At 42.4% G+C, this 27823-nt stretch overlaps 1 protein-coding gene across 4 annotated transcripts in view; it reads right to left on the bottom strand.

Moving 5' to 3' along the window:
- ITSN2 (intersectin 2) overlaps positions 1–27823 on the bottom strand; it is a 79902-nt gene that overhangs the window by 37317 nt on the left and 14762 nt on the right. For 3 of the 4 annotated variants that reach the window (XM_081905922.1, XM_081905924.1, XM_081905925.1), the window contains exons 4-24: positions 26331–26394; positions 22364–22527; positions 21148–21342; positions 18832–18928; positions 18451–18593; positions 16075–16138; positions 14666–14803; positions 14489–14577; positions 13372–13634; positions 12126–12275; positions 11471–11611; positions 10541–10628; positions 9735–9874; positions 8381–8461; positions 7205–7341; positions 5587–6035; positions 5167–5288; positions 4819–4997; positions 3990–4131; positions 1809–2014; positions 782–846 (exon numbers count right to left, since the gene is read on the bottom strand). In XM_081905922.1, coding sequence (XP_081762048.1) covers positions 782–846; positions 1809–2014; positions 3990–4131; positions 4819–4997; positions 5167–5288; positions 5587–6035; positions 7205–7341; positions 8381–8461; positions 9735–9874; positions 10541–10628; positions 11471–11611; positions 12126–12275; positions 13372–13634; positions 14489–14577; positions 14666–14803; positions 16075–16138; positions 18451–18593; positions 18832–18928; positions 21148–21342; positions 22364–22527; positions 26331–26394 — 3117 coding nt within the window. The remainder of the gene's footprint in view (positions 1–781; positions 847–1808; positions 2015–3989; positions 4132–4818; positions 4998–5166; positions 5289–5586; positions 6036–7204; positions 7342–8380; positions 8462–9734; positions 9875–10540; positions 10629–11470; positions 11612–12125; positions 12276–13371; positions 13635–14488; positions 14578–14665; positions 14804–16074; positions 16139–18450; positions 18594–18831; positions 18929–21147; positions 21343–22363; positions 22528–26330; positions 26395–27823) is intronic. The other variant, XM_081905923.1, reaches the window with a different exon arrangement.

Genomic DNA, 27823 nt, shown 5'->3' with positions numbered 1-27823 from the left:
TGGGGTAGGGGGCTGGGGTGGGGGGGAAGGATGTTATACAGTGGTAACTCGGGTTACATACGCTTCAGGTTACAGACTCTGCTAAACCCAGAAATGGTGCTTCAGGTTAAGAACTTTGCTTCAGAATAAGAACAGAAATCGTGCTCTGGCCGCGCAGCGGCAGCAGGAGGCCCCATTAGCTAAAGTGGTGCTTCAGGTTAAGAACAGTTTCAAGTTAAGAACAGACCTCCGGAAGGAATTAAGTACTTAACCCGAGGTACTACTGTACTTGCTATTATACAAAACGAATTAAAAATATTAAAATTTAAAAAGTAATCAATTTGTGAGGGCATAGTTATCGTCAGAACAGCAGGCATGACTGTTGGCATTGCAAGTTTATGACCTGCTTCAGCTGAAGTGGGAAACTGTCGAACATGAGGGCAATCTCTAGAGGAGGCTCAGAGTTGGGAGATGTGTGTCTTGCCAGTCTTTCCCCTACATGCCTTCTGCCTATGCCCAAGGCCACCTCTTCACATACCTTTATGCTCTTTCCCTTCCTTGCCCATCAGCTTGCACTGACCTACATTTTTTCTCATTTTCTAAAAAAAGGTGTAGAAAAAATATCCAAGTAGAATACATACAGACCATAATACAGAGTTTTTCATTGCTAGTTTGTTACAAGTCTCATAACTTCTAGGCTTTTACGATAGCACACAGTTAAAGGTGCAGAAGTTTCAAAGAATTTGGAACCTTTCCTTAAACACATAGAAATCTAAAGGTTTATTTAAATTCAAACTCTTACCCTCGTCTAACGTGTAAGACGATGCTGGGAGTTTCCTATTTACAGCTGCATAAACAGCTTCTGGCCTGCAGATTTTAAAAATAAATAAAAATAAAGTCATTTTGGCAACTTCAAGATACAATGTTCATTATTCAGTGACTCAAACTTTACAAAAGACACAAAATTCAAATAAAGTGTGTCTTGGAATTCATAGCTTCTTTTCCTCATCTGTGTACCAGGAAGTTTCTAATGTTTGATATTTTACTATTTTTTATATATGCTGTAAGCTGGCCAGAGTGGCTGGGGAAACCCTGGCAGGTGAGTGGGGTATAAATAATAAAATTATTATTATTATTAATTATTATTATTATTATTATAATCCATCATCCTCTGCTACTCCAAAGACTAGGCATCTAAATGCATCTTAACAGAGCCTTATCCCTTTGCATCCAATTACATTTTTCAAACACCCATATAATAAACCAGATAGTACTAAACCCGGCAATGGGCATTCAGAGCAAACTGGGACGGGTACAAAGGTTAATCAGAAATCTATGTGATTTGCCAGTTGAATTCACATAGATGGGAAGAAAGAATTCATGATTTCATTTATTTAAAAAGAACAGAAGGAATGGTAAAAGGCATGTCTGAAAGGCCTCCTGCCTAGAGACTGATGGGGGCAAGGGGGCAAGGGACATGCACCTTTCTGGTGCTTCCTTTCTCAAAATATATCCTTCATCTCCAAATTTATCTCTAAATCGCTTAAGTTCAAAAGAGCTTGATGATTTAATGCAATAAGAAATGAAAGAGAAGCCTAGAATAAAAAGTCAAAGGGCACTTTTAACTGTTCTTATGCCTGCCTAATTCCCAAATCTGTTATTTGTAGCCTGCAGTTTAAACAAGGGATACTTTCTGAAAGAGACTCTCCAGGGAGCAAGTGTTGTGTAAACACTGCTCTGAACCTCAGTCCGAGTTTCCGTTCATCCTTTAAAACACTACCCAATACATTTTTCATGCATCCTTAACCCCCAAATTCCCAGAGCCTTACTCCTCTTTCTGGCTTTCATGTTCAGACAAGATCTTCACGTAGGATTTGGGAAACCACCCTCTTCCTCGACCTACTTCTCCGAACCACCAATTTTCCTGCTGCTCCAAGACAGTAATAATGTCATTTTTTGAAAAGTTCAAGTGGTTATCTTTTTTTGCAGTCCAGGAACAGAGTGCTTGTGCTTTTAGGTTTTCTACAACTTGCCCCTGTTCAAAAACAAAAAGGTTTCAGATGCCAATCATTTATGCAAGTTTCTATGTTTTAAATAACTTTATTAGACAGAGTAATTTCTAGAACAAATACTTGCACATGATAATATAATAATAATAATAATAATAATAATAATAATTTATTATTTATACCCCGCCCTTCTGGCTGAGTTTCCCCAGCCACTCTGGGCGGCTCCCAATCAGTGTTAAAAACAGTACAGCATTACATATTAAAAACTTCCCTGAACAGGGCTGCCTTAAGATGTCTTCTGAATGTCAGGTAATTCTTTATCTCTTTGACATCTAATGGGAGGGCGTTCCACAGGGCGGGCGCCACTACCGAGAAGGCCCTCTGTCTGGTTCCCTGTAGCCTCACTTCTCGCAATGAGGGAACCACCAGAAGGCCCTTGGCGCTGGATCTCAGTGTCCGGGCTGAACGATGGGGGTGGAGACGCTCCTTCAGGTATACAGGACCGAGGCCGTTTAGGGCTTTAAAGGTCAGCACCAACACTTTGAATCGTGCTCGGAAAAGTACTGGGAGCCAGTGCAGATCTCTCAGAACCGGTGTTATGTGGTCCCGGCGGCCACTCCCAGTCACCAGTCTAGCTGCCGCATTCTGGATTAATTGCAGTTTCCTGGTCACCTTCAAAGGTAGCCCCACGTAGAGCACATTGCAGTAGTCCAAGCATGAGATAACTAGAGCATGCACCACTCTGGCGAGACAGTCCGCGGGGAGGTAGGGTCTTAGCCTGCGTACCAGGTGGAGCTGGTAGACAGCTGCCCTGGACACAGAGTTAACCTGCGCCTCCATGGACAGTTGTGAGTCCAAAATGACTCCCAGGCTGCGCACCTGGTCCTTCAGGGGCACAGTTACCTCATTCAGGACCAGGGAATCCTCCACACCTGCCCGCCTCCTGTCCCCCCAAAACAGTACTTCTGTCTTGTCAGGATTCAACCGCAATCTGTTAGCCGCCATCCAACCTCCAACCGCCTCCAGGCACTCACACAGGACCTTCACCGCCTTCACTGGTTCTGATTTAAAGGAGAGGTAGAGCTGGGTGTCATCTGCATACTGATGAACACCCAGTCCAAACCCCCTGATGATCTCTCCCAGCGGCTTCATATAGATATTAAAAAGCATGGGGGAGAGGACAGAACCCTGAGGCACCCCACAAGTGAGAGCCCAGGGGTCTGAACACTCACCCCCCCCCCACCACCACCACTTTCTGGACACGGCCCAGGAGGAAGGAGCGGAACCACTGTATGACAGTGCCCCCAGCTCCCAGCCCCTCTAGACGGTCCAGAAGGATGTTATGGTCGATGGTGTCAAAGGCCGCTGAGAGATCCAGCAGAACTAGGAAACAGCTCTCACCTTTGTCCCTAGCCCGCCGGAGATCATCAACCAGTGCGACCAAGGCAGTTTCGGTCCCATGGTGACGCCTGAATCCCGATTGGAAGGGATCCAAATGGTCCGTTTCCTCCAGGCGTGCTTGGAGTTGTTCAGCAACCACCCGCTCAATCACCTTGCCCAAGAATGGCAGATTTGAGAACCAATTTAAAACCAAACCAGATACTCTACCTAGGAAGGAGGTAGACTTGGGATACTACCAATAATTAGGTCAGTTGTCTTTGTAAGGACAACTCAGCTTCCTTACCTGCCACAACACATATTTCAGCAAATACAGTTGTGACAAATTTGATGCTACAGGTTCTCTGACAATTAATTTGAATGGCAGATTAGGAATCATAGAATTGTAGAAATGGAAGGGAGCCCAGGGACCTCTAGTCCAACCCTCTGCAATGCTGGAATCTCAACTAAAGCAATCCCTTTAATAAACAAACAAATAAATGGTTAGTCAGTTCCACCTCTGCAGACCCTAAGCCTTATATCCCTGGGTATTCAGTGCTGGAGGAACAGTAAAGGATACAAAGATACAGGGACATAAATCACTCTTCTATAGGTAGAACATACCTGGCCATGGATGGGAGAAACAGATCCTGGGGAGACCGTACGAGTAAAAGCAGATTTTTTCTGACATGTGTTGACATTTAAACTTGAGAAAGATATATTTTGGTAATCGGATTCGTCGGCTGGCTTACTTGACGAAAGCGGCCTGCAAATTCAATATATGGCAATAAAGGTAGCACTTTAAAGCATGTAGTTGTGAAGCAGCAAAGCTTCCAAAATGCATGTAAGATTCATAAGCTATGAAGCTGTGTGCAGAATTTCAAATCAATCACTGCCATTCAGCCTTAAGCTAAACAAGGGAAATATCACTTCTGAACTGAAAAGCAGCACAACTACAATAACTGCCACTATTTCTTAATATACAAAGCACATTTTTGCATAAACTGGTATACAATGGCCAAAATTCTAACACAGTTAGGCATCACAGAGTTAGAGCCTAAATCTTTGTTAGACTGAAGCCACTATATGCAGCATGCCAACTGAGTTGGCCAAAGCTGTTCTGTAGACTTCTGTCAAATTGTGTCCAACTGTTCCATTGCCCCTCAAAACATGTCTGGCTGTGGCCTGCGAGAGGGTATGACCTATGGCAGCCACTAAGTTGTGGAAATGACCACAGAGGTGCATCAGGCATCTTCCTTATTCAGCTTTGGGTGAATGCTCAAGAAGCACCACTTTACCCTCTCTGGCTTTTGACACTTGAGAAGCATATTTTTAAAACCCACTTTATTTCTGAGACTCTAAGTTATTTTAAACCCGAAGACTTTAGGGTGAATCATCATCATCACCACCACCGTCAATTTTGCGTGGTAGCAGAGTATTAAGGTGCACTTACTCTACAGGAACTGAGGCAGTTGGTAAGGATACCACAGGAGGAAGGAGGGCTCTCTTTGGAGGTGAAAGGGTGTTTTCATTTTCAGGAATTTTTTCTACATAATTGCCTGGAAACCAGCCCTGATGGCCTTGGAAGCTCCCATATAACCAACCAGGCTCTCCCTCAGTTTTCTCAGCAACCTGGAAAAAAGGATGGAAGTGTGACAAAATGTTATCAACTAGCTTATTAGATAGGTTTTAATTCTTTATTTTACTGCATGGCACGCTGGGTATTTTGCAGAGAAGACAAAGGCTTTAATTTGAAATAAATATCCTATTAAGAATTCAGGGATTATCAGCCATTTCTTACCTGAATTATGTCTCCAGAACTGAAACTCATCTCATCATTATTCCTCGCTTCAAATGGATATAAAGCTCTATAATTCACAAAGGCAACAGATTTCCTAGACTCAGAGGAACCCACAGCATGGCCTGGAAAGTCAAGGAGGAACTATTACTGACTACTAATCTTGTCAGTTATGTTCATTTCAAAGCAGCAGTCAGTGCCTGCTTTGGGATTTGCATAATTGAACAACATTGGCCTTTCAAGCCATGAGAAAAGCTGAATATTAACATTAGCTAAGGCGCAATTTAGACCTGTGAACTGATCTCTCCCATTAAGGCCACACATATTAAAGGATTGGTAAAACCAGTAGACAGTGTGGTACTAAAGACTTCAGTGTTGTAAACTATGGTAGCTAATATCCTTACAGAAACCTGGGTAAGATACCTTCATTTTTCAATGCTGACTTAAGACTTCGTCCCTTTGTCTGTTTAAGAATGTCTACATTTTTTTCATTTAGCTGAGAAATGGGTTTCTCAGACTCTTGCAGATTGGCAGTGTCTTTTCTTCTCTTCTCTTCATCAAAGTGCTTATGCCTCTCCTCAGCTTCTTTTGCGAGCAGCTCCTGCCTTCTTTTGTCTTCTTTTTGCTTCTGCCTTTGCTGCTCACTATCTCTCAGCATCTCGGCCTGTTTGTTCCATTTTTCCTCTTCAAGTTTCTCCTCTGCCAATTTTTGCAACTGGGCTTCCCTTTCTTGCGCAACTGCCTCCTCCGTTTTTTGTCTTTCCTCCTGGATTTTTTCCTGCATTCGCTCTTCCTGTAGTCGCTTTCTCCTCTCTTCTTCCTCCCTCCGGATATTCTGCTGCCACAAGTTCTCTTTTTCCCGCTTTGCTTTTCTTAAGAAAAAAAGCAGCGAAAACACTGTCAAAAAATGGTATTTTTTATGCTGATACTGAAAAGAAAAGACTTGGCACAGATCCTTAAATCAGCTGCTCTCAGTTTACATTATTATCTTCCTGTAAGCTCTGAAAGTCCTAGGACAACTTAAGCATCATAATAGCGATAGGAATGGTGAAGTGGATATATGCTGTCCTAAACTCTTCAGTTATGCAATCTTACGATGCTTAAGAACTGCCACCATATTTATTTTTGTCACAGAAAAAGAACCAGTAGGGCAGGGGGCAGCAAGGTTTATTTTGCCTAAGCCGGATCGGCCCCGCAGAGATCCCTCCGTGGGCCAGATCACACGCATGCCTGCGATTTTTAGCGTCTGTGCACGCGTAGATGTGATTTTTGGCGCCGCAGAAGCGAGTCCCCGTGCCGCGCTGGTTTAGCACAGTGCACAAGCAGGCAGCTTGCTTGGGGGGGGTGGCTCGTGGGTCGGTCAAACGACCTCTGTGGGGCACTCCGGCCCATGGGCCTTAGGTTGCTGACCCCTGCGGTAGGGTGTAGAAAATACAGACTCCATAAGCATCTTCAGAAACAGCAACTTTTTGCAAAGATTGTTGCCATATGCTGAAGTTAGGCTTGCTAACCTGTAGGTTTCAGAATCAATTCAGAAGGTTTTTATTATTATTAAAAAAAATACTACTGTGAGGCATATTATGTCACATAAAATGGAAATCTTTCATCCCAGTTAATTTTGTAATTCAGTTAGCAATTTCTTATGGAGTCACTGTTTCAATATTATCTGAACGTTTCTTTTTGAAGTGCAGTTCTCTAAAAATGTACAATTGCCCAATGAGATTTCAATGTAGCTAGAATTGTGATTGCCAAGAAATTAAAAAGAACCCATGCTAAAAAAGAAAAAAAGTTTTGACCATTTTTATACTGATAGCATCAATCAAGGTGGGTCACAACTGCATAAATAAAAAGAGTTACATTTTAAAATGCAATATCCAATACAACACAAAAACAGAACCATGGTAAATAAATGTACTGGGGCGGGGACTCAAACCCAGAATGACAGCCCACGTAGTAAGAGGAAGTCTAAGCCTGTCATCTAAGAGAGTGCAGAGGAGGCCCTTTAGAAAAAAGCCTGCATTGTTTTAATTTATCCTGTTACCGTGCAGCCTCATCTTCCACTTTCTTCTTCTGTGCAAGCTCAGCTCTTCTCCTTTCTAGTTCTTGGATTTTATCTTGTTTGATCCTGTGGAGCTTCTCAAGAGCTAACTGCTGTGTGGAGTAGGTTTCTCTTAGCTCCTAATAAGAAAATATAACATACATCAAATGAGCAAATCGGGGGGGGGGGGGACTTGATTTAGTGTTCTGCAATCCAAGTCAGGGTACGGAGAGGCAGGCAATCCTACATTGAGAAGTGTTCAATCTCTGTATTAATACAATCAAGAGAACAGGTTCAAAATTAAATAGAATACTTCTGAAGTTGACATTTCCAACACAACTTTCTTTTAGCTACTGGAGGAAGCAAGATTTTATGGAAGAAATTAAAAGAGGGGTTCTAGCTGATGCTTGTGTGCATCGAAAAGCCTCTCCAGAGGTGGGGCTCTCCTAAACTGTGTGAGCTGCATTGAAATGGGCTTGGGGGGGCAGGGGGGACAACTACTAGATACTGAGCAGAGGAATCTTGTGCAACAAATGGTGTGTAAGGAGACACAAGTCTCCCAAATCTTCTCTTATAATTTATATTTCACTCCATTAGACTGAGCAGGGGGAGATTTAAGAGGCTGTGGAGGCAAGAGCTGAACAAAACAGACAGGGACATTTAGGTGAAGGGGGTGGGTGACCTTAGAGCAGGAGGTGAATCTGTGTGCTCTCAACTTCTCTAAGGACCCATTTTGGTATTCAGACATGAGACACTCACTTTACTAAGAGAGAAAAATGTTCAGATGTGATAATAACGTGACAATTTCAGACCTTTCATTCATCAATCTGAAGCACTAGAACTGATTCCATTTCAGAAGAGCTAGTAAGATTTAAATAATGAAGGAAAAGCTGTGTGCAACTAAATCTCACATAAAAAACAATGACAATCAGATTAAGTATCTGGTAGTAGTTAGTAAGCTAGCAAGCTTCATATTAATGCTTTGATTTGTACCTACTTCAAGCATTCGTTGAGCAGACAAGATTTGAAAGCAAACAGAAATGTGAAGGAAAAAACAAACTGTGCTGTACTGCACTGATACTGAATAGACTGGATTTTTGAGTTAAGGGATTTAAATGCAATTAAAAAAAAAACTATGAAATTATTATAAGCAAAAAAAGCCAAAGATTAGAAAGTAACCTTAAGTAAGAGGAAGAGGTTGTTGAGACAGCTTAGCAGACACAAAAGGCACTGAAGAACAGAAGCATCCATAGTCTCATACTGTAAGATAAGGCAGATAAAAAGCTGTTACACTTTGCACTGCAATTTTTATATATATAGGGAACTTACGGTGTTGTAACTAGTCAATTTAAATTACTCTCAATTAGCATGTTAGGTATTAATCATGCTATCTCAAAATTATTTTCTTGAAGAGTATATCAATTATACCCAGACACAGTTACTGATGTGTTTTAATTTTTTTTTACTTTCTAATTATTTTAAAATGTTTTAACTGTTTTAGTGAGAATTTTAATGTTTCCCATACACCATTTAAACTGCTTTAGTATAAGCAAATGGAATATAATTTTTAAATAAATGAAAAAATCAAATTCCGCCTCTAACCTTTCAGCAGTTATGTCTCCTTTAGATAGAACTTGTCACACTACTATTAATTGTTTTTAAGTGCAACCCGAAACAAAGTGTTGGAAAAGTAGAGTGCTCTTGTTTCATCATGGCTTTTTCCCATTTACTACACTACATAGTCCATGTCCCTACGGGTTTTCATTTCCACTGGGCTGTTGGGTTTTGAGATTTTTCAGCAAAAGTTGGGGTCTCCCCGAAGCCTTTTACCAACTCCCTCTTATATGTGATGAAGGCGATTTGGCTATATAAGGAATGGTGCTCAGAGAATAAAGATCTATCTGTTTACACCAGTGCCATAATGCAGCAGCCAGAAAGAGTTAAGCTGCATGAGAACTGGCTTGGTCGTTGCTTAGATGGTGAAGAGGATGAGCATAATTGATGGCCTTCCTAACTATGCCCTGTGGTTAGCTTTTATTAAAACCAGAGAGAAAAATATCTTAAATTATTAATTTGCATAGCCCACAGTTTTGTTCTGAATAGGCTATGCAAAAATGTTATGAATTCTGTAATTTTTGCACAATGTTATAGTTTCCCCTGTATATTTTTATTATAATCTTATTTAATTGTTACCCACTTTGGGATGGCAGTATTCAATGACAAGTAAATTAATTCAGTTTACAACATTCAAAATGGCATCCATACCAATTTATGACCATGAGGCCCTGTATTGCAAAATGCTGACACATGCATTATAAATGCCAAATAAGAGACCAATCTGTGAACATCTAAACGGTATGAATGGAAAGGACAGAAAAGGCACGCAACCTTTCATTGGCCCTTATCGGCTGAAATACTGAACTAAGCTTGAGAAACAGAAGAAAAATCAGAAGCAAGAAAATTTTTCATAGGAGGGAGGGGGGGAATACAACAAATTATTACTCTGATTCACAAATAGGTGGCAAGATTGTACCTTAAGTTGATCATCAAAAGCATCCATTTCAGAAAGCTTGGTAGCCGTTTCTTTTTCTAGTGCATCTAGTTGTTCTCTAAGTCTTTGGCATAATTTTTCCTTTTCTGAGGACTTCTTCTGTAGTGAATTAAGGTCTGTTTCTGTCGATGAAAGCCAAAATCCAATGTTTCATCTTAAGAACATTTTGGTTATTTTTTTCCCTTCACTTATATGGCCCTTGTAATTAACAACCTGTTTTACATTTACCCCTGCCACAATCTCATCAGCTCGTTAAGAATTTGGTACCTTTTGAAGTCAGAGAACTGAGTCTGAAAGCCTGTCCAGATACTCAATAAATCCATGGTGGGAAAGAGATTTCAGCTGAATTGTTAAAGAGTTGGAGCATGCCTAGTTTGCCATCTAGTTCACCCCCTGCTTGACACAGGGAATTCCATGCTTGAGTATCACCAACCAGCAGATGATTCAACACCTATAATTCCTCCATAGGAGGAGGAGGTGCTGCTTGCACTAGGCAGATATCTTCCATAGCCAGACATGTTTTGATCCAGCAGTGGTCCTCAGGGGCATATCAGATGGACTTTTTTTTTTTAACAAAAAGGAAATAGAAGTACATCACCAACTATCAGTTCTATGTATTTGAATTTCTGAGCATCCCATGTTCCAAGGGTCCCCTTCTAGATTCAGGCTCAAACTGTCTTTTTCAACCCCTCACCTTCATTTTCTCCTTCCTTCCCATCACTGTTTTGGTAATTAAAAATAAAGAATGACTGAGAAGGATAAAGATAAATAATGCTGAATATACATACTAGGAGAATTGCCCATCTGCATATGATTCATTCTCTCACTTAACTGCTGTTTTTCAGGAATGAGGAGGATCAGCTTATTCTGATATTCCTGCAGAGTCAGGGATAAAATTTTAGAAAGTTATCATCAGTATACTTTCTTTACATATTTAATAACTTAATGCATTACATCCCCACCTCCTTAGAAATATATAAGGTATATTCATGGGACATCTCCTGAAATCAATTGCCCTTTGATTTCACTAGATTTATGTTGAGTATGACTTAACTGGATTTCACCCAATAACAGTAATTCTACAGGAAGTTAGAGACACTTGGGACAAGTGATTCTGGTATTTCTCCATGGGAATCCACAGTACATCCTGATATTGTACTACGGTCAATATGGAGACCTATCAGTTCAAGTAAGAATGACACAGATTCTCCATACTTTAGATAAAATTTTGATATGCTTAAATGTAAAGAATTCTCAGCTGAAAATTATTTATAGATAGTATTTTATGACCCCACAAGAGAAATGGACAAACCAGCTTATATAAAAGACACGTCGAAGAATAAAGAAGGATTTAGGACTTGACAGTTTTTTCTTAACCTTGAAGCATATTGGCATAACAAATATTGTTACATGCTACATGCATTTAAGATTCTCTAAGCTGTACCTTGTAAAAACTAGAAAAACCTGATAATTTAACCATCAATAGCCTTTATCCTTGTTAGGCCATTTGTAGCGTTAAAAAACAAAGTTTAATTGTATTATTTTGAGAAATCTAGCTATTGGAGGAGAACTGTTTGAACAGAAGCAAAAACTGTTATTATTTTGTAGCTACATCTTAACACAGATGTATTAAAAATATCCCCCTCCAATTCATTTATGTCCTTCATTCTCTGGAACACACAAGGCAACAAGTTGAAACTTAAAGTGAGATTTCATACTTGAAGCTGTTGTTGTAGCTGCTTGACTTCAATAATTTCCAAATCACATTTCTTTTCCAGAACATCCAGATCATTTTTCTGAACTTGTTTTCTTTTTATAACATCTTGCAATCTCCCAGAGATCTGCTGGTGTTTGCCATCCTGTAATGAAAATAATCTAAAATCAAACATCTGATTCGAGAACATAAAAACATGCCTCTAATATACAGAGTATCAGCTAATCACTACCCCTAAAACAGAAAGTTAGTCAAAACCAATTAACAAGAATTTTTAAGATAAAATATTATACAAGCTGGGAGATACTCTCAGGGTCAATAGCCACTGAAGAAGTATGCATGGACATGAAAGCTTATACCCAGAACAAACTTAGTTGGTCTCTAAGGTGCTACTGGACAATTTTAAAATGTTTTATTTTGACTGCGCCAGACCAACACGGCCACCTACCAGAATACAGAAAGATGTTTGAAAAGAGAATGTGTTGTTGTTTGGGTGAGCCCGGGGGATGTCCCCCTGGTGCTGCTGGCTTGGAATGCCCATCCCAACTGACCCCCCCCCCCAGGTTGGCTGGAGCTGCCAGTCCAAGAGCATCTGAAGAGCTGTGTTCCCTACTCCTGCCAGTGGAGTTCTCTATGTCCTTTGCAGTGCTGTGACTCACCAAGGCATCTAGCTCAAGACTGAGGCTCTTCTTCTTAGAGGCCAGTTTGACAATTTCCTCTTGTTCTCGATTACGCTGATTAAGAAGATCCTGACGCCGAATCCTCTCCCACTCCAGACGCCGTTGGCGCTCAAGCTCCTGCTTTGCTGCCTGCAGATAAAATAACCACTAAATGTTCAGTTCTTTCAAAAGTGCTAAAGGGCAATGAATTATGGAGAATGTGCATTTCAACTTCTTCAAAGGGGGAGCCTCTGGTCTGAAGACAAACATTTATCCTACCTTTCCATAGCCGCCCACTTGGTGCTATTGCACTGGCAATGCCATACAGGAGGCCCTTGCTTCTCCAAGCCCAGGGGAAGGGGCCCATGCCATGAGGATCCTGGTTCTGCTGCAGCAGGTTGCATGTACAGTGGTGCCCCGCAAGACAAACGCCTCGCAAGACGGAAAACCCGCTAGACAAAAGGGTTTTCCGTTTTGGAGGTGCTTCGCAAAACAAATTTCCTATGGGCTTGCTTCACAAGACGAAAATGTCTTGCGAGTTCCTGCGGGGTTTTCCCCCTCCCCCCCCTTTCCCCCAAGCCGCTAAGCCGCTAATCAGCTGATCCGCTAAGCTGCTTAACAGCTGATCCGCTAAGCCCGCTAAGCTGCTAATAGTGCTAATCCGCTAATGGGCTTGCTTCGCAAGACGAAAAAACCGCAAGACGAAGAGACTCGCGGAACGGATTCTTTTCGTCTTGCGAGGCACCACTGTACTCCTTCCTCTGGGCCTCACATTCAGGGGTTCCCTGATTACCAGCATCCTTCTCAGCATGAGGAACTCAGCCTCGCCCCTTAGCTGGTGACACTACAGCCTTGGACTTCTTGTGGAGGTCACTGCTGGACTTGGGACTGCCTACCTGGACAGGGTTGCTAGCGCATGCACAACACTGCAATTCTGTGTGACAGACACCTGGCAGGCACTTTCTGGAGGTGCTTAGGCAATGCCCTGAAAGGGCCTTCACCTCAAAATGAAGGCAGCCCAGCTATTTGTGCTGACTGCCTGGAACACCTCACTGGAGAACTGGCTGCATGAGGCTGAGCTTTGGCTGCCCCCAGACACAGCTGGGGCTCTTGGGTTTGGTGTCATCTTTAGGGACAAGTGGGTTTCAGCACGGTGGCAAAAGAATGCTTAAGTGAAGATCACTAAACAGCAATAAACGGAAAAGATATTCCTTTGCAGATTAAAAATAGCAATTAGCAGAACAACCTCCCGCCTTTCAATTTCTTTCTTTCTTTCTTCCTCCTTCCGTTTCTCCATCTCACGCTGTTTTTCCAAGTGCCTTTCCAGTTCAAGTTGTTTCTTTCGCTCCTGCTCCTGCCGTTCCCTCTCTCTTCGCTCCTTTTCTTCTCTTTCCCTCTGAGCCTTACGCTCCGCCTCTCTCTGCTGCTGCTCCAACAACACCTGGCGGCGTTTCTCTAGCTCCATGTTGCCTCTCTCATAGTTTGCTTTCCTCTTGTCCTCAAATGTAACTAGATTAAAGAATAGTAAATGGCATCAGAGTGCAAAAATTGATCTAATGCAGGTTCATTTCTAAATCAAGGACAGGACAGTGGTACCTCGGGTTAAGTACTTTATTCGTTCCAGATGTCCATTCTTAACCTGAAACTGTTCTTAACCTGAAGCACCACTTTAGCTAATGGGGCCTCCTGCTGCCGCTGCGCTGCCGCGGTGCAATTTCTGTTCTCATCCTGAAGCAAAGTTCTTAACCTGAGGTACTATTTCTGGGTTAGCGGAGTCTGTAACCTGAAGCATATGTAACCTGAAGCGTATGTAACCCGAGGTACCACTGTAGTATGAAACATGGAGGTAGATAACACTCAAGTAAGATCACTGACAAATGGAAAAGCATTTGTTATATGCAAAGGGCTTTGATACTGAAGTGATTCAAAAAGGAAATTAAGTAAATAACCGTAGTTTTGGGTTTCTTCATCTTGCCTGCTGCTTTCATAGTCCCATGTTTCTCAAACTTGAGTCCCCATCATCCCTGACAACTGGTCTTGTCAGCCAGGGATGATGAGAGTTGCAGTCCAACAACAGCTGGGGGATCAAGTCGTAGAAACACTGCCACAGTCCAACCACTCTGACTCCACACAGCCCAACGTCCTGCTGCTTTTCGGTCCTGACAACGTACCACTGCTACTGTAAACAATGTATACTTGAGTCCTACAATTGTTATTAAGTGCTCAAGTGGCTTCTATCAGGCAAATTGAAGTCAGGCACACATAATATCTGAAATATGGGATAAAACAACGTTTCTTTCCGTTCTAATGCCTTTTTAAAGTCAACTTTGCACTCTTAACATAAAAAAGAACCCCACTGTTACCTGGAAGTTTTTGGGGGGGTTCTTCTTCCTGCATTATTTTCTGGTATGTTGGCAGAACACAATCAGTATTTTCAGCACATTTTCCACTTCTAGAGAGAAGAAACAGGGATTTTTTTTAAAGGACATTTTTTCCATTTATTATACAATTTTAATAACATACCATCTTGTGTTATGCACCTCATAGAAGGTGGCACTAACTCCGGAGGCAGAGTTAGTGGGAGAGGCTGCCCAGCTTTGGCCATATCAGTCAGATGCATGGCTAGTATGAATTCCTCTGCTTTCAGCTGTCCATTGCCATCAACGTCAGCAAGTGACCTAGGAAGACAGAACAATTGCATTAGAAGAACCGAGGAAATATGAAACAGCAATCTCATTGTTTCAATGCAACATTCTAGTACAATATCTTCAAGATACCTCTTACTAACTTGAACAATTCTGAAAAAGCAAATACCCACAAAAGCACATTTGAAACATAATTGGGCCTGCATGGCAGTTTCCCCCCAAATCATGCTCACTTCCCTCTTACTGGAATTCACATGTGACATTGGGTGAGGGGAAAGTTGAGGCTCCAACAAAGAGTCTTGAAATGGGCTCCCAACTCTGAACTGCCAAGCAGTTGACTGACAGTGAGAGCAAGCCCACTGGGACTGTCTGTGCAGCTGAGGTGGAGCTCAAAGTCAGGTGACAGGCGTTGGTTCCAAGTTCTGTGAGATTGGCTGTGCCACTGAGTTCCCCACATGGGACTCCTTGGTGCAGCTGATCCTTGAAGGGCTTTGCAAAGGCCCCTATGCAGCACTCTGCAAAGATGGTACTCTATGGTACTCCAAAGCACTGTGCAAGGTTGTTCGCAAGTCCTGTGTGGTGCACTGACAACTGTGAGAAGGTCTACATGCCCCAATTCTTGATGTCAGGTGAGGAGTGAGAGCATCCTGTGGTCAAGTCTAGCCCCATCCTTGTTCTAAACCCATACATTGTTAATGTTTTGATGTTTAATGCATTGAAGGATATTAATTTGGAGTCCAGCTGATTTTAACTGGAGAATTAAACACCCGTTTTAATTCTCCCAGAGGCACGTGGTGTGAAGTAGTAGGACAGGGGTCTTCAAACCACGGTATGCAGGCCAGATCTGGCCAACTAGACTCGTAAATCTGGCCTGCGGACCCTGCCAGCCACTCAGTCAGTCACCGCGCGCTGAGGTAAACCTGACGCAGTGAGGCATTTCCTTGGAAAGAAGCCACGCACGCCTCACCTTGCGGGGACTGACTGAGCAGGCAGCGACGCTTCTGTGGCTTCTGATTGGCTGCAGGAAGCTCATGCAGCCTTTCAGAGTCCCCCACACCATTGCAACCTTTCATTGGTAGAGCTGCTCCCACCACTTTTAATTAAAGATAATTTAAAAAAAAAGAAATTAAACAGATATAATCTCAACACCAGAATTCTGCAATTCAAGAATAAGCATAAAATAAAAAGAGTACAGTATTAAATATGCAATGTAGACTATTACAGTTCTTTAAAAATTACTCTATGCTTATTAACATTGAGCAGCACAAAACATCAAAGTCTTATCAATTTATGTGAGGACTTACCAAATAGTAGCTAACTGTGTCTGGGAAAGGTTTGATTGCAGAAGAATATTTTTTGCCTGAAACCCTGAGTAAATCAAAGATGAAAAGTATGTTAATATATAAGTCAAGTATGTTAATATATAAATCTAATTGCACTCAAGAACCAGTGATATTTTTTACCATCTACAGGCCAGGGCTCATCCACACTTTTCTTTGTCCTGTGATTTATTCTGTTTGGATTGTGATTTCTAGACATGGGTCTGAGAGGTTTTTCTTTTGTTCCGCACTTTCCCAGATGAAAACTTGCTTATTACTGCTGGATTGGAACAAATGTCAGTCTGCAGGAAACCTGATTGACATTTGCTCTGATTCAGCCGTGAACAGCAGGGTTTCCCAGGGGAAGTGATGGAACAAAAGAGAAACCTCTCAGACCCATGCCTACAAGCCACAGACCAAATGGAATAAATCACAGGACAGAGGGAAATGTGGATGGGCCCTCATTTGGTTTTACTCGAAATATAATTTGAAAAGTCTTAGTCTGTATTATAATAATTTAAGGTCTCAAATATATAAATTACATGTACAAGGCAAACATGTACATAAATACATAAACCACATGTCTGAAACAGTACAGGAAGACAGTCCTGAAACCATTTTGACTCTCCCAAATTGACCAAATGTTTCTCTGCAAGGGGGAAGGAAATGAAAAAGCCTCCTCATGGTCTCTGTGCTCACAAATCCTGTGGAGTTTGGAGTTTACAGGGTTAAAACTCCTTGGTGTCCTGTATCTGGGGAGGGGCCTGACGCAGGGCCCTACGTCACAGGCTTTGTCACAGGCTTTGTCCGTCTTTGTCTGTGAGAGTTGCTTTCACTTTAGACTGAAATAAGCAGCAGAGAGACTGCCTGTGCTTTTAGCACGGAGAGATGCCGGAAAGTTCTGATGGATTTATTGCTGTGTAAATAAACGCTTTTAGAGATAGCAACGAACTGTCTCTGGACTTGATTTATCCCTCTATCTCACACGGACGGCAGGACCACTGCAACTCTGTTTTCCTGCCCAGGTTAGCCCCTAAGCAGAACTACGCAGGGAGTAGATTTTGCCAAAAATCCTGCCTTTAGGGCACATTTAAGGTGTGAATAGGGTGAGCCTGTGACCTAGATTCAGGAATTACCGTATTTTTCGCTCTATAAGGCGCACCAGACGACAAGACGCACCTAGTTTTTGGAGGAGGAAAACAAAACAAAACAAATATTCTGAACCTCAGAAGCCAGAACAGCAAGAGGGATCACTGTGCAGTGAAAGCAGCAATCTCTCTTGCTGTTCTGGCTTCTCTGATAGCTTCGCAGCCTGTATTCGCTCCCTAAGACGCACACACATTTCTCCTTACTTTTTAGGAGGGAAAAAGTGAGTCTTATAGAGCAAAAAATACGGTAAATAGTTATAATAACATAAAGGTAAAGGTACCCCTGACCATTAGGTCCAGTCGTGGGCAACTCTGGGGTTGCAGCGCTCATCTCGCTTTACTGGCTGAGGGAGCCGGCGTACAGCTTCCGTGTCATGTGGCCAGCATGACTAAGCTGCTTCTGGCGAACCAGAGCAGCGCACGGAAATGCAGTTTACCTTCCCGACGGTACCTATTTATTTACTTGCACTTTGACGTGCTTTTGAACTGCTAGGTTGGCAGGAGTATAATAACATAAGAGTAGCCAAAACTCAGATAATGCAATCAGGTAACTTGCCAGCCAGGAGATAAACAACACACTCAGGATTCTGTTTTAGACCACCCCCTGTGATGTAGGTATGATGTATTGGGGTGGTGGTCCTGGGCTACACCCCTTCTATGATGTATGGATGATGTTTCTGGGGGTGGTCTGGAGTTTGAGGGTGAGCAATTTTACAAGTCTATATAAGGACAGGCACACCTTGGTTCTGGGTCCTCCTCCTTTCCTGCGTGTGAGGGGAGCACCCTGTTGCAACAGTTTTAATAAAGATCAGGTTTACTAGCTGCTTTGCTTCTCAATTTTCTCTGGTTGGCCTCTGTTATTTTCTCCTACTGATGGAGAACCTACAAAGGACTCTATAAGGGCTCTTGTGTCCCCCATAAGGGAATAAGGGCAGATTTTGTTTACACCACCTGCAAAGATACACTTATTTATAAAAATCTTCAAACATGCAACTGCAGTTAAATATTACATTTATACTGGGATTTCATTTTCTTATATAGGAAAAATATTCAATTAATTATAAACTTAATCTTCAATTGCAATCCCTTTCCTTTAAAAAGAAATCCCCCTTAGAACATACTGCATTATGAACAGGAAGAAATCTTTTTGTCGATCAACTCATGAATCACTCATTAATCTTTGCAAGCTTAAATATAATACTGTAATACTAACCTGACAGGTATCCACTCATCCCTTTATCAAGGCTATTAAACTTCTGCCTGTATTTTAATCTGGAAGCCTGAGGAACTGCCCAGTCTGAAAATCCAATCTTTGGTGAATTCCCAGTTAGTGAGGTAGTAGAAGAAGAATTTGAACTGCAATATGAAAAGAAGATCACATTTGCAAGAAATCTGGTATTATATAAATATATGTTCAAACTGGAACATTGTTCCTATGTTTTTGTGCAGCAACAGTTTATGTGAATAAATGACGTCTGTCTTTCCAAGTACTCACTTTTGTGGGGAACCAGATAGATTGCAAAGACCACCCAAAGAGATCTTAAAAAAAACAGAAACTTGCAATTGAGACATAAATCTGCCTGAAGATCCCTACCTACTAGAGCCAAGATCTATCAGGGACTGCGTCTTCTGGATGTTGGCACTACCAAATCCGCCCATCATGGGACTGTATGAACTAAAGTGAGGCAAAGCTGAAACAAGAGAAAAGCACATGGTCCACAATGCAAGGCAAAAGTATCTCCATGGATCACTTAGGCACCAACCTGACTCCATACCAAAAACTTTAAAAATTATTACTATTTGGATGAAAATTTTCAGTAGAGAAATAAAGTAAAAAAGTGAGGAAAAGTGAACATGAACCAAAACCAAAAAACAAAATGAGAGAAAATTACTTGAAAGTATATATAAATGTATAAAAGTATTACAATTATTCTAACGAGTATAAACTTATTAAAAAGTCAATATGCTTTTTATAAACACATTCCAAATGCATTCCAAATACCATTACCGTATTTTTCGCCCTATAGGACGCACTTTTCCCCCTCCAAAAAAGAAGGGGAAATGTGTGTGCGTCCTATGGGGCGAATGCAGGCTTTCGCTGAAGCCTGGAGAGCAAGGGGGGTTGGTGCGCACCAACCCCTCTCGCTCTCCAGGCTTCAGGAAGCTATCCGCTAGCCATGGGAGACACAGCTCTCCCAGGGCTAGAGGAGACCTTGCCGGCACCCAGAAGCTTGGGGCGCGCTGAGCTCCGCACGCCCCAAGCTTTGGGATTAGCGCAGCGCACCTGGGGGGGGGGAATTTCCCTTCCTTTATTTCCCCCCAAAAAGGGTCATCTAGTCCACCCCCGTACAAAACAGGAATCTTTGCTCAAGGTGGAGCTTGAACTCATGACCCTGAAATTAAGAGTCTCATGCTCTACCAACTGAGCTCAAATATGTCAAAATTAGCTTTTGCTTCTTGGATTATCAGTTTTGACCCCTTTATGAACGTTCTTCCATTCATCTGTTTAATTGACTGTATAAACCAAAATTCAATTTCTCCCCTGTATTAAAATATACAATATAATGCCTAGAATTTCTAACTAATTCAGAAATTACACAAACACTAAGCTTAACTGTCAGGTGCTGGTGGTGGTTGCTCGTGAGTAACCAGGCAGGACTCCGACCTGTCTTTTACAGGTTTTATTGGTGCAAACTATTTACAGTGCAGAGCCCCAAAGTTCATGTCCGTCTTAGTTGCTTGCAGATTCCGGGAGTGCCCCCTTCCGGTTTCTCCCCCAGCATAAGAACTTACACACCCCAAATCTCCACCTCCCCTCCGTATGTTTCACCCCTCTGCGCAAGCAGGGTGCCGGAAGCGTCGTGTGTGCCTCCTGGGCAGCCGGGCTAGGTGAGGCACTTGGGCTCTCCGTAGCATCTTTGAGCCCTCCCTTCACCCAGCTACTCCCCACCCCCTCTGGTCCAGTGGAGGTGGGGCTTTCTCAGAACTGCTTCTCAGAAGCGCCGGAGGCTCTCTGTATCCCCCTCCCTCCCTCCCCCGTTCTGATGGCAGTCCCCTGACATTAACTTATTAGATCTAGGCACACTCTATTTCCCAAATTAAAAATAAGCCTTAAGTAAATCATAAGAATTATTTTAAACTGTGCTTATGTGAGTGGAAAAAATGGATAAATAAAAATAGAACAAAACTTTTTTAAAAAAACAAAGTGCAAAACACAAAGCTCAAAAATTAAGTGGGTAAATGAGCAAACAAAGAAGAAAAATAAAAACTAATGAAAAAGAAAAAGGCAAAAGTATAAAAAATTGACTCCATACCACAAACTTGACGAGCTTTGAGAACTAGTCTGACTACAACACCCTAATAATTTATGCTAATTTATAGCCCAATTCTATTTTTTCATTTTCTTCAATACATTCTCTACAGGCAGCACCAAGTTGTGTAACTTTCCTACCATGATTTGGCAGGGCTCTTCTTTAATAACAGTGAGCCTCAGAGGCTGAGCAGGAGGACTTATGAGGTAAGGGGGTGCTTAACCATCTCCCTTCCTGAAGTTTGTCCCCTCAAAACTAATCTCCTCCTCTTTTCCCCACGAACAAGGAAATAGCTTCCATGGATTAGTGACCTTGAGTAGGAAAACAGTATAAGGGAAAAGGCTGAGTACCACCTCCATCCTGCTCTCCATCCAAACTTTCATTAAAACAACAAAATATTTGGAGCGGGGCATCATGCATACAATATTTCCAGTGGAAAGTGGTTAGCGTAGCAAGAAGGAGGAATTTAAGGTGGAAAAATCATCAGTTTAGTATTTGCTAGGAGGAGATTTTGCATTCAGAATCAAGACATTGGCCAACATCCAACTCAGATTGTCCAGACTGGAAGTATGCCTCTTGTCGGACATGATGATACTTACTTGAAGAGTATGGTAGTGGCTGGAGGAGGCTGGCTGTTCCATTTGGCAATGCAGGTGTGCTGGTGGAAGGCAGCAGAGGAGCAGAAATAATCAGGGGGGGGATGGACGTTACAGAAGCAAAAGAGGACATTGGAGCTAAAGGTGCCATTGTAGGAACAGATGCTGGAATAGACAGGTTTGGCATACTGCCCATGCCTAGAAGAGAAACCAAGTTGTTAGTGATAGCCATATAGCTGTGAACAGCCAGGAATTGGGGAGACATGACTCACTTTTACTAGAGAGATCTACACCAGGGTTTCCCAAACTTGTGTCTCCAGCTGTTTTTGGACTGCAGCTCCCATCATCTCTGACCATGGGTCCTACGAGCTAGGGAGGACGAGAGTTGTAGTCCAAAAACAGCTGCAAACCCAAGTTTGGGAAATCCTGAGTTACAAAAACTAGTTTTAGATAAGAGGTCTATGCTTACACATAAGTTTGCTTCATTCGAGCAGTTATACAGCCAAGGTTTACTCCCTAATAACACATCCCAGTTGCCACAGGCTTCAGAAAAAAAGAACAAGCAATACGCTCCAAGTACTTGCTTAAAGCAATAGATGTCTAATATACAGTACGATTAGAGGAAGAGAATAATTTGTTCAATGGCATCCACTTTCGGCACATTGAAAGGTTTGCCTTAAAAAAGTAGGGTTGTTTTTTGTAAACCCACTTAGAACAGCAGACCAATGCAGCAGGCAGCAGTGATGAGTTGCTCTGTAGTTTCTGCAGCCACAGCAGGCACTGCAATTCTCCAGTGGCTTGCCTTCACCCCCCGAGGCACACTCCATTGTCTCTCGAGACAGACAGGTGCCAACAACATATCACAAACTGCTTTCAAAACTCACCCTACTTTTTAAAGGATCGTGCCATATGGCAAGCATGGTTGCACTTTGAAACATGCAAGTCCTAACCCCTTTCCAGCACATAGAATTAGCTGCACTATTTCTGAGGCCCATCCTTATTATGCCATCAGAGCACAGGAGAATCATCTCAAAAGTACTCATTATTCATTTTTATGACAAAAATATATGATAATATTTAGCTATATTTTCTGTACACATCTTTAACATCTATTGTCTAATGATAACAGATTTGAACATAGCTATTTATTTATCAATAATAATTTAAGAGGGGCAGTCTTTCTCCAAACACCTGTACATTGATTCATATTCATGATTACCAAAACGAGCAGAAATCAAGGGAGAGAATGCTGGAGGTTGCTTCATCATTGGAGGGAGAACCACGGGCAAAGACTGGCCTTGTAGCTTTAGTTTGATGAGCTTCATTGCTATAGAAAACTCTTGCTGATCCATTTTCCCATCCTTGTTCAGGTCTGAAAGTGCCCTTAAAAACAATACAACAATGTCTATATATTTGTATACGTTCTATAGTTCAGTAGCAGAAGACTATTTTCCTTGCCAATTACTCCTATTTGGCAGAGAGCTCTTAGTATTTCTACCCCCACCCCTGGGTTAACTCTTCAGGAGCAGCATCTTCTGGAAAGAAAGCAAGGTTACTAGAGGCAAACCTATGAATTACCGAATTTTATCCTTCACCTAGGTTGGAGAGAGGTTACAACAGAGCAGAGAATGACAGAAATTGGGCAAGAGTAGAATAGGGACATTAATCACCTGAATTGCTCTATGCTCAAAACCTCCACTGCATCCTTTATATAGAAGTGGGATAGCAGCTCTAATCACTTGGCTCAGAACATTAGGATTTATATTCCACCCTTTCATAGTAGAAACAGAGCCGAGAGTGGCCTATAGCAGTTTAAAAGTTCCAAAATATTTTTTAAAATGCTTACACAATAAACAGTAATGCAACTAACATATGCTGACAGAGTTTAAGTCTTCAACAGTTGCTTCTATTCAGAATCCCAAGAAGCAAAAACATTATAATCTGTTGTTTCATCCAGTTGTCAGAAAGAATTTTGCAAACAGAGTGATAAGAGCATAGATGCTGCATATCCTAGCAAGTGAGTACAGTGGAAGCTTGGGTTGTGAACGTGATCCATGTGGGATGCACGTTTGCAATCCACAGTGTTCGCAACCCGCAGCGGCGTGTATGCGCACATGCGGGTTGCGATTCGGCGCTTCTGCGCATGCATGACCCCCGAAACCCGGAAGTAACCCATTCCGGTACTTCCGGGTTTCGGCGGGTCCGTAACCAGAAAAAACGCAACCTGAAGCGTCTGTAACCCAGGGTATGACTGTAATAAAAAAGGCCGACCATATACCTAAGGCAATAAGGGTACTATGCACCACCCAAGGATCAGAAAATGCAACCATCATGGCAGGAAGCATGAAAACCTTGCTGCTTGTTTACAGTTTTTGTGTTTTTACTCCAAACTCAGTTAAGAGCACATGGCACATTCAGAGGCTGCTAGCACCACAGATGCATTAAATTCAGTTTGTGCTCCAAAACATTAGTCTATTCTATCCTAATATTTTTGTCCTAGGACAGAAATTTAGATATACAGATCATGCCATTCAACATTTCTCTGACAAGAATAAGACAGTTGTAAAGAATAACAATATTTTTTGGGGGGCGGGGACAGGAGCAAGACAGTTTGAGCATATTACACCAATCCTGGTCCAACTGAACTGGCTACAAATTAGTTTCCAGGCCCAATTCAAAGTGCTGGTTTTGACCTATAAGGCCTTAAACGGCTCAGAACCGCAATACTTCAAGGACCCCCTCTTTCCCCATGAACCTACTCGGACACTGAAATCATCTTCTGATGCGCTTCTTTGTATGTCCCCTCCTTCTCTGCAGTAGCTCCCCGTCTGTGGAATGCTCTCCCCAGTTCACCTGGCACCTTCACTATACACCTTTAGATGCCAGGCAAAAATGTTTCTTTTTAACCAGGCCTTTGCCTGACTTGATCTACATCCTATAACACTTTTTAAAATGCTGGCACTTTTTTGGGAGGGGGGGAGGGTTATTGTTTTGATTTCTTGTATTTGATATGTTATGTGAACCGCCCTAAGACCTTCAGGTATAGGGTGGTATAGAAATTAATTAAAAAATTAAAATTAAAAAAATAGGAACAAATCATATCCTTTAAAATCCTAAAAATGACTGCAACCCCCCCCCCATGGACATATGACCTGGGCTGCTGTGCGTAAGAGAAACTTGGTGGACAAGCAGCGGCAAGAACCAGCCCGTCTGCTTCATCCAACCAAGTCTCTCTTACACATGTCAGGTCAAGTCCTCCATCCACGATCAAGTCATGGATGGCAGTGATCTTATGAATCTTCAACCTGGCATTGTACAGCAGCACCTTAAGGTCATGTGTTGATTCCCGGATCCTTCCAGTCGAGACCCAGAGGCAGAGATAGCCTTCAAACAACGATTAAACCTGCCTCCTCGGGAATGATGTGGTCTGGTCTTAGTGTAACTCCTCCTCCTGCCTGTGATCACTGAGATCGGATTTCCCAGTGCATCCCACCCCCACCCCCACCCTCAATCAAACCAGCCCCAGCCATTCTGTTGGCTGGGGCCCACTTCAAGGCAGCAACTGACCCCCCTTTCCCCTTCAGAACTAAATGCAAACAATACAAGTAACCACTCAAACCAATAATAATAATACCCTATAACCCTTGACAGCTTCACCCTTGTCCTTTTAATTATCCCCGTGATTTGAAACGTTTTATACTGTGATGCCAATAAAGGTATTTGATTTGGTTTGAATAATAAAAATAAATTACAATTATACTAAAATTAAACTAATCCCCAGCCCCAACTAAACATTTATCCCACCCCCACAGAGCAAAAACAAAGCCAAAGCAAAAACTTAAAATGTCACAGACAGCTTAAGAACATTTTAAAACACATTAGATACTTGCAGCAGGGAAGCAATAGTGGAACACTATCCCCACCCCCACCGCAGGCCCTTCCCGGAACGGGAGACCCGCCCAATATGGCCAACTATTGCCCGGTCTCAAATCTTCCATTCTTGGGCAAGGTGATTGAGCGGGTGGTTGCTGAACAACTCCAAGCACACCTGGAGGATGCAGACCATTTGTATCCCTTCCAGTCGGGATTCAGGCCTCATCAGGGGACTGAAGCTACCTTGGTCGCGCTGGTCGATGATCTCTGGTGGGCTAGCAACAAAGGTGAAAGCTATAACCTAGTTCTGCTGGATCTCTCAGTGGCCTTTGATACCATCAACCACCACATCCTTCTGGGCTATCTAGAGGAGCTGGTGGCACTGTTATACAGTGGTTCTGCTCCTCCCTCCTGGGCTGTGTCCAGAAAGTGGTATGGGGGGATGAGTGTTCGGACCCCTGGGCTCTCACTTGTGGGGTGCCTCCGGGTTCCGTCCTCTCCCCCATGCTTTTTAACATCTATATGAAGCTGCTGGGAGAGATCATCAGGGGATTTGGGCTGGGTGTTCATCAGTATGCGCATGATACCTAGCTCTACCTCTCTTTTAAATCAGAACCAGCCTAGAGGCGGTTGGAGGATGGATGGTGGCTAACAGATTGAGGTTGAATCCTGACAAGACAGAAGTACTGTTTTGGGGGGACAGGGGGCGGGCTGGTGTGGAATGGGGTCCTGAATGGGGTAACTGTGCCCCTGTAGGACCAGGTGCGCAGCCTGGGAGTCATTTTGGACTCACAGCTGTCTATGGAGACGCAGGTCAATTCTGTGTCCAAGGCAGCTGTCTACCAGCTCCACCTAGTATGCAGGCTGAGACCCTACCTGCCCGCAGACTGTCTCGCCAGAGATGTTCATGCTCTGGTTATCTCCCGCTTGGACTACTGCAATGCGCTCTACCTTTGAAGGTGACCCGGAAACTACAACTAATCCAGAATGCGGCAGCTAGACTGGTGACTGGGAGTGGCCACCAAGACCATATAACACTGGTCCTGAAAGACCTATATTGGCTCCCAGTACATTTCCAAGCACAATTCAAAGTGTTAGTGCTGACCTTTAAAGCCTTAAACCACCTTGGCCCAGTATACCTGAAGGAGCATCTCCAACCTCAACGAGCCAGATGGGTGGGGTATAAGCAATAAACTATCATTATTATCATTATATAATCCTCATTAAACACATTCAGTAAAGATATAGACGTTTGTGCTATCAATATAACAATATTAAACGTATCTGCATGCATGCATGTATGTATGTATTACCATATTTCAGCCAAGACTGGAGACGGCAGACCCGACTGTAAAAAAAAGGTACGTGCCTGATCACCTATATAGAAAGAAAAAATGGGACAAGGTGAGTCATCATCATTAATACAATTCTCAACTTTCCATTGGTGATTTTTTCCTTAAAGGACTCATTAATATACTGGACCATGTTTTTAAAAGTTATCAAAGTGCTTCAACTATTTGACATCGCAAATGCAAAATTACTGAGTGGATTTAATGTTCTGATTCACAAATCAATCAATGAAAATTTTAACAATGAGAAAGAGCCATTATTAATTGGATATATGCATTTGTAAACACCTATTCCAGCAGGCACATAGCACAGCTCCACTTCAGCCTGCTGAAATACCAGATTCCCTTTGCTCATCTGCTTCCAAAGTGACGGCTACTGCCATTAGGGCCCCGTGAAGACCCAGAGGGAACGATGAGGGCTACTGGTATCTATATCTAAGTGGTGAACATAGGAACCAACAATATCCTTGATCAGGGTCACCAACATTGGCCCATGGACACTATGTCCCTGAGAAGGGAAAGCAGACTCTGAGCTTTTATTTTATTTATATATATATATATATATATATATATATATATATATATATATAGGGGTATATGGGGCAAGGCGCTTCAGCCCCCTCCATAGTTTGAAGCAGGGGGCCCAAGCATCTCACCTATCAATCACAGCTCTGGCACTCATATATATATATGAGTGCCAGAGCTGTGATTGATAGGTGAGATGCTTGGGCCCCCTGCTTCAAACTATGGAGGGGGCTGAAGCGCCTTGCCCCATATACCCCTATACACCACACACACACACACACACACACACACACACACACACAATGCAAGCAAGTAAAATAAACATACACAATTTTACAAAAATATGAATACAATCTAAGCATATCCAATTTTATATAAAGTCCAGACTAAAACAAGTGAAAATGCATAAAGCTAATAAAAATTAGTACTTTCTAATCAAACACATAAATCACATAACAGAAGCAATCTTACATACAATTTTCCAAAAATCAATAAAAGGCTGTCATGATTCTCCAATTTTAGGTTTAATTGCCTGCCAAATGAGGCAAACCTTCCCCACTGTACTCCCCTGGCAGAGAAGCAATATGAACGGTCTCTCCAGGTAGCATACAGGGGCCAATTCTCCACATTCCTTGAGTTATCTGCTCATTATTTGTATACCACCCTTCCTTGAAAGAATGGTGGAGAGGATTGGGTTGACTGGAACATTAAATAAAAAAAACTTCCCTAAACAGGGCTGCCTTCAGATGTCTTTTAAAGATAGGATAGCTGCTTATTTCCTTCACATCTGAAGGGAGGGCGTTCCACAGGGCAGGTGCCACTACCGAGAAGGCCCTCTGCCTGGTTCCCTATAACTTTGCTTCTCATAGTGAGGGAACCGCCAGAAGGCCCTCAGCACTGGATCTCAGTGTCCGGGCTGAACAATGGGGGTG

This window comes from Podarcis melisellensis (genome assembly GCF_964234715.1).
Source record: "Podarcis melisellensis genome assembly, chromosome: 3".
In the NCBI taxonomy this organism is placed as follows: Eukaryota; Metazoa; Chordata; class Lepidosauria; order Squamata; family Lacertidae; genus Podarcis; species Podarcis melisellensis.
This window is presented reverse-complemented; position numbering and strand designations above follow the sequence as displayed.